General features: G+C 25.1%; 1 protein-coding gene across 1 annotated transcript in view; it reads left to right on the top strand.

Moving 5' to 3' along the window:
* The first annotated feature begins 2123 nt into the window (after nucleotides 1-2123).
* Nucleotides 2124-7500, top strand: part of LOC125026906 — an 8130-nt gene continuing 2753 nt past the window's right edge. Inside the window, exons 1-3 of the mRNA XM_047615507.1 lie at nucleotides 2124-2526; nucleotides 2581-3407; nucleotides 7338-7500. The exon at nucleotides 7338-7500 is cut by the window's right edge and continues 2 nt beyond it. Of these exons, the coding sequence (XP_047471463.1) occupies nucleotides 2124-2526; nucleotides 2581-3407; nucleotides 7338-7500 (1393 nt within the window). The remainder of the gene's footprint in view (nucleotides 2527-2580; nucleotides 3408-7337) is intronic.

Here is a 7500-nt window from a genome sequence, read left to right on the forward strand (position 1 = left end):
AGTTTTAGTGAGAGACGTACGGCTGGAAAAGAAGCGAAACTAAAATATAAGTTGTCACAGGAACAGAAGTAGTCATATTAATATTAACACTAATAAAAATAATTTTGATAGATAAAAATAATGTTGATCATGAATGAGTGTAATGATTACAATAATTATATTAATGAAAGAATAATGATAACAATAAGAACAATGATGATGATCACAATAGTAATAGTAATAGTCGTAATAATAATAAAAATAATATTGATAATAATAATAATAATAATAATAATAATAATAATAATAATGATAATAATAATAATAATAACTATAATAATAATAATAATAATAATAATAATAATAATAATAATAATAATAATAATAATAATAATAATGATAATAATGATAATAATAATAATAATAATAATAATAATTATAATAATAATAATAATGATGATGATAATAATAATGATAATAATAACAATGATAATAATAATGATAATAATAATATAATAGTAATTGTAATAATAACAAAAATAAAAATAATAATAATAACAATAAAACTAAAAATAACAATAACGATAATATTGATAATGATAATGTTAATGATATAATAATATTAATGATATCAAAATTACTACTACTAATAATAATGAAAAATTATAATAATAATAACAATGATAAATATTAATAATGATAAGAATAATGATGATGATAATAATGATAATGATAATGATGATAATAATGATAATGATAATGATGATAATAATTTTGATAATAATGGTAGTAATAATGATGATAAAGATAATAAAAATAAAAATCATAACAATAGTAATAATGATAATAATTCTAAAAAATAGCTTTAGTAGTATCTTTTTCATTATTATTATCATTAGAAGATAGTAATGATAATAGTAATAATAATAATGATAATAATAATATGAATGTATATATAATAATAATGATAATAATAATAATAATGATAATAATGATAATAATAATAATGATAATAATGATGATGAGGACAACAATAATAATAATGATAAAGATAAAGACATCAAACACAGTAAAAAGGACAGTGATGGCAAAAACAACAATAAAATTGAAAATATAAATATAAATAATCATAATAATATTAATAATAACAATAATAATGATTATTCTGATAATGATGATAATAATAATTACGATGATAATATTGATAATAATGACATTAGTAGTAGAAATAGTGATAATTATAATGATAATAATAACATTGGTATTGACAATAATTATAATATTAATAATGAGGATTATAAAAAGAGTAATAATAATGATATCAACAATAGTATTTATAATAATGAAAATGATGCTAATGATAATAATAGTAATGACGATAACAACAACAATAATGATATGACAATAACAATGATGATTATAATAATAATAATAACGACAATAATGCTAACAAAAGTAATAATATTAATGATAAAATCAAATAATATTAATACTAATAAAAATTATAATAAAAATTATACCGATAAAATTGGTAATATAAATAGTAATAATTGTAATGATAATAATACTCATAATGATAATAATAATAATAATAACAATAATAACAATAATAATAATAATAATAATAATAATGATAGTGTTAACAATAACAATAGTAATAGTAATGATAATAATAATAATAATGATAATAATAATAATAATAATAATAATAGAGGACGCGAAGAGAGGCAAACGCAACCTCAGCATGGCTTGGATAGACTACAAGAAAGCCTACGATAGCGTCCCGCACAGTTGGATCATTGCAGCTATGAAGATCTACGGAACCTGCCCGACCATCGTCAAGTTCCTGGAAGCAGTAATGAAGGAGTGGAACACCGAGATGCAGCTATATCACTCAGGCGGCTGCATTAAAACTGGTAGAATTGCCATCAAAAGAGGAATTTTCCAAGGCGACTCCTTGTCGCCACTGTTATTTTGTTTGTCGCTGGTTCCCCTGACCAACATACTAACTAGCGACAACCTAGGATATGTAATGCACAAAGAGCACAGAGTCAGCCACCTACTATACATGGATGACTTGAAGCTCTTCGCAAAGGATGACGGTCAACTGGATCAAGAGCTCGGCATAGTCAAGACATTCAGCGATGACATCCAGAAAAGCAACTATCAGGAAAGGCAAACTTGTATCAGGGCCAAACGCTAAGCTGAAGGGCGAAACCGAGATCCGGAACCTTGATCAGGAAGAAGTCTACAAGTACCTCGGAGTAGACCAGAGCGACGGAATACAGCACAGTCTCATGAAGGAGAAGATCCGGAAAGAGTATTACCGTCGGGTCAGACTCATCCTCGACACTGAACTCAATGCCAAGAACAAGATGCACGCAATAAACAGCTTAGCCGTGCCAGTGCCGCAGTACAGCTTCGGGATCATCGACTGGAGAGAAATAGAGATCCAGGAAATGGACAGGAAGACCCGGAAACTACTAACAAAGTACAGAGTCCTGCATCCGAAGGCTGACAAAGACCGAATCTATATCCCTAGAAGCAGTGGTGGCCGTGGACTCATCTAGCTGGAAAGTGCATACAAGAGTGCGATCGTAGGCCTAAGCGAGTACATCAAGCGAGGAGATGACAAGTATACCAGAATCGTAAAGAGACATGAATCAGAGAAGAGGAAATACTCTCTTGTCAACAAAGGCGATGAATTCAAGAAGAAGTATATACCGCCCCAGCCTGGAGCCCAGTCAACACAGCCAAGTTTGCAAACCATCAAGCGACAGATGAAGGAAGCATTGGCTGACGAGAAAATCAACACCTACTCGTCGAAGCCTCTCCACGGTCAATTCTACAGTCAAACATTCGAGAATTACGTAGATAGAAAATTGACCTTTGGATGGCTTCGGAGCTCTGGGCTCAAAGGACAGACAGAGAGTCTCCTTACGGCAGCACAAGATCAGGCGCTGAACACCAGATACCATCAGAGGAAGATCTTGAAGATGGAGGTGGACAGCAAATGCAGACTTTGCCAGCAGCAAGAAGAGCATGTGAGCCACATAGTTGCTGGATGCTCGGTACTAGCGCTAAATGAGTACACCCATAGGCACAACCGGATAGCTAGCTACCTGCACTGGTCAATTCTAAGAGAGATTGGCCTCCCTGCATCTGATCAGTGGTACGAGCATCAGCCGGAAAAAGTCGTTGAAACAGAGACAATCACTGTGATGTACGACATGCCTGTTAACACAGATCGGACCATTGGAGCCAATCGACCGGACATCATCTTCCACGACAAGGTCAAGAAAAGATGTCTATTGATTGACGTGGCAGTGCCAAATGATGCGAATGTATCGTCCAAAGAAGCAGAAAAGATCAGCAAATACAAGGACCTGGAGATCGAGATTTCGCGCATGTGGCACACTAAGACCCACGTGATACCGGTCGTAGTCGGAGCATTGGGAACCGCCCGACTTGGTCTCCAGAAATACCTCGATGAAATACCCGGAAAAGAGAGAGCGGAGCAAGTGCAGAAGATCGCACTGCTTGGTACGGCCCATATCCTGAGGAAATTCTTGAGCACCTAAGGAATCCGGTGGATTCCCGGTCAACACCAACACCAGCAGAAGCTGTGATAATGAAAATAATGATAATAATAATAATAATAATGATAATAATAATGATAATAATAGTAATAATGATAATAATGATAACACTAATAATAATAATAATGATGATAATAATAATAGTAAAAGTAGTAGTAGTAGTAGTAATAATAATAATAATAATAATAATGATAATGATAATGATAATATTAAAAATAATCATAATGCTAATAATAATAATACTTGTAATAACAATAATAACATTGATAATGTTATTATAATGATATTTTCATAATAATAGATATCCTAATAATGATGTTAATAATTGTAATGATAATGATGATAAAATTAATAATAATAATAATAAATAATAACAATAATAATAATAATAATAATATTCATAATAATAATAATAATAATAATAATAATAATAATAATGACCATAATAATAATATGATAATAATAATAATTACAAATAATAATAACAATAATACAAATAAAAAACATAATAATAATAATGATAAAAAGGATAATAATAATAATGATAAAGATAATAAATGTAAAGATAATATAAATATGATATAATGATACAATTATATGATAATAATCATAATATGATGATAATAACAAAGATAATAATTATTATTATAATAATAATAACAATATTAACAATGATGACAGCTACGAAAATTAATGATGATGATGATAATAATAATAATAATAATAATAATAATAATAATAATAATAATAATGATAATAATAATAATAATGATATATTAATAATAATGATAGTAATAATATAAATAATAATGATAATAATAATAACAATAATAATAATAATATCAATAATAATAGTAACAATATAAATAATAATAACAATAATAATAATAACAATAATAATAATACTAATGATAATAATGATAATAATAATAATAATAATGAATATAATAAGGATAAAAATAATAGAAACAATAATAATATTAATAATACTAATGATAATGATAATGATAACAATAATAGTAATAATAATATTAATAATGATAATAATAAAAATGGTAATTATAATAATAATAATGATAATAATAATAATAATAGTAATATCAATAACGATACAATAATAATAATCATTATCATAATGATAATGATTATTTTTGTTGTTTTGTTCTTTTTAAAAACCTTTATTATTACTATTATTAATGATAATTATATTAATAACAGTAATAATAATAATAATAATGACAATAAAGAAGAAGAAGAAGGACAAGAAAAATCATAAAAATAATAATCATAGCAATATTAATAATGACAGAGGGAATCATAATAATTATAAGTAATTATGGTAATGATATAAATGATAATAACAAATACAATGGTAATGATAATCATTATCATTATTATAGTTATTATCATTATTATAATGATAATGATAACAATAATGATAATAACAATGACAATAATAATAAAAATAATAATAATAATAATAATAACAATAATAATAACAATAACAATAATGATAATAATAATAACAATAAAGATGAAATAAAAATATGATAATAAATTAGCTGATAAAAAATACAATAATAATAATGAACTTTATATAAATACTCATGATGATAATGATAATGATAATGATAATGATAATAATGATAATAATAATAATAATAATAATAATAATGAGAATAACAATAATAATAATAATAATAATGATACTACTACTACTACTATTAATAATAATAACAATAATAATAACAATAAAAATAATGATAATGATAATGATGAACATTATGATTATAATAATAATAATAATAATAGTACTAATAACAATAATAAAAATTATTATAAAAATAATCATAATAATAATAATAATAAGAAGAAGAACAATAATATTAATAAAACAATAATGATAATAATAGAAATAATAATAATAATAGTAATAATAACAATTATAATAATAAAAACATTAATAATAAAATGATAATGATAATAATGAAAATAATATTAGATATTATAATAACAGTAATGATAATAATAATAATAATAATAATAATAATAATAATAATAATAATAATAATAATAACAATAATAATAATGATAATAATAATACTAATTAAATAATAATGATAATAATGATAATGATAATACCAATAATAGGGATAATTATAATTATGGCAACAATAATGATAATGGTAACAATAGTAATAACGGTAATAATAATAATAATAATAATAATAATAATAATAATCATAATAATGATAATAATGATAATAATAACAATAATAATAACAATAATAATAACATTATTAATGACAATAACGATAATAATAGTATTAATAATAGTAGTAATAATAATAATTATAATAATAATAACAATAATCATAATAATAATAATAAAGTAATAGTAATTGTAATAATATTAATAATAATGGTAATAATAACAATAATAATAGCATTAATAATGATAGAATAATGATAACCATAATAGTAAAATTAATAATGATTACATGATAATAGCAATAATGTTAACAAAAACAGTGATAATTATAATCATGTTAATAATGATTACAATAACAATTTTAGTTACAAAATTGATAGTTGTAACAGTAAGGATAGTAGCAATAATGCTAATAGGGATGATGATGATAATAATAATGGTAATGGTGGTAATCATAATAATCATAGTGATAATAATAATGTTTATATTGAAGATAATAATAATGATTTTGATAATAATATTGATAATAATGATGATAACAATAATAACAATAATAATAATAATAGTAATAATAGTAATAACAATAATAATGATAATAATAATAATAATAATAATAATAATAATAGTAATGATAATGATAATAATAATAATAATAATAATAATAATAATAATAATAATAATAATAATAATGCAATAACAATAACATTAACAGCAATAATAATAATCACAATAATAGGTAATGATAATAGTAATGATGATAATTATAAGAATAACAATAGTGGGAATGGGAATGGTAATGATAACAAAAAATATGATGATAGTAATTATAATAACAATAATAATAATGATAATGATAACATGAAATCAATGATAATGATAATCCTTACCTTGAACATTATCATTATCATAAAAATGGTAATGATAATGATAATAATGATAGTATTAATAAATAATATTAATATAAATGACAATAATTAAATAACAATAATAATGCTGATGATGCTGATGATGATGATGATGAACAACAACAATAATAATAACAATAATAATAATAATAATAATAATAATAATAATAATAATAATAATAATAATAATAATAATAATGATAATAATAATAATAATAACAATAACAATAATGGAAATCATAAATGTTAACACAGTGACGGCTAACAGTGCTGACAGTGGAAATTACATCATCATGATAATAATAATATCACAAAAGATCTGTATTAGTAAACACACAGCAAAGAAACGTGGCCAGCATCCAAGCTCCCGAATGTTCGCCGTTATTTAAGGAAACAGGAGTGAAGTTCGGCTGAGCTGGAGACAATAACAGCCACGGGAGAAATCGGACAAGTTTTGACTGTGGCTCCGGCTATGTGGTGCAGGGAATGAGACGCAGCCGGTTGGGATCTTATCTATTTTTCTGTTTCTGTTTCTTTACACACACACACACACACACACACACACACACACACACACACACACACACGCAGCGCGCGCGCGCGCGTGTACATGTACTATACATAAATACGCAAATCCTTAAGATTTACCGCCGGCGGCTGGCTAGTTTCCAAGATCCTCGCGGTCTGCCTATGCAAAGGAGAGCAGATGAGCTGGAGCTTCCCGCCGGAATGTCCCCTCGGCATATATTTCACGCCGAGGGGGATCTCCGCCGCAGAAAGCCCGTTGGAGCCACCAGGGTCAGCA

Source organism: Penaeus chinensis, chromosome 7, assembly GCF_019202785.1.
Source record: "Penaeus chinensis breed Huanghai No. 1 chromosome 7, ASM1920278v2, whole genome shotgun sequence".
In the NCBI taxonomy this organism is placed as follows: domain Eukaryota; kingdom Metazoa; phylum Arthropoda; class Malacostraca; order Decapoda; family Penaeidae; genus Penaeus; species Penaeus chinensis.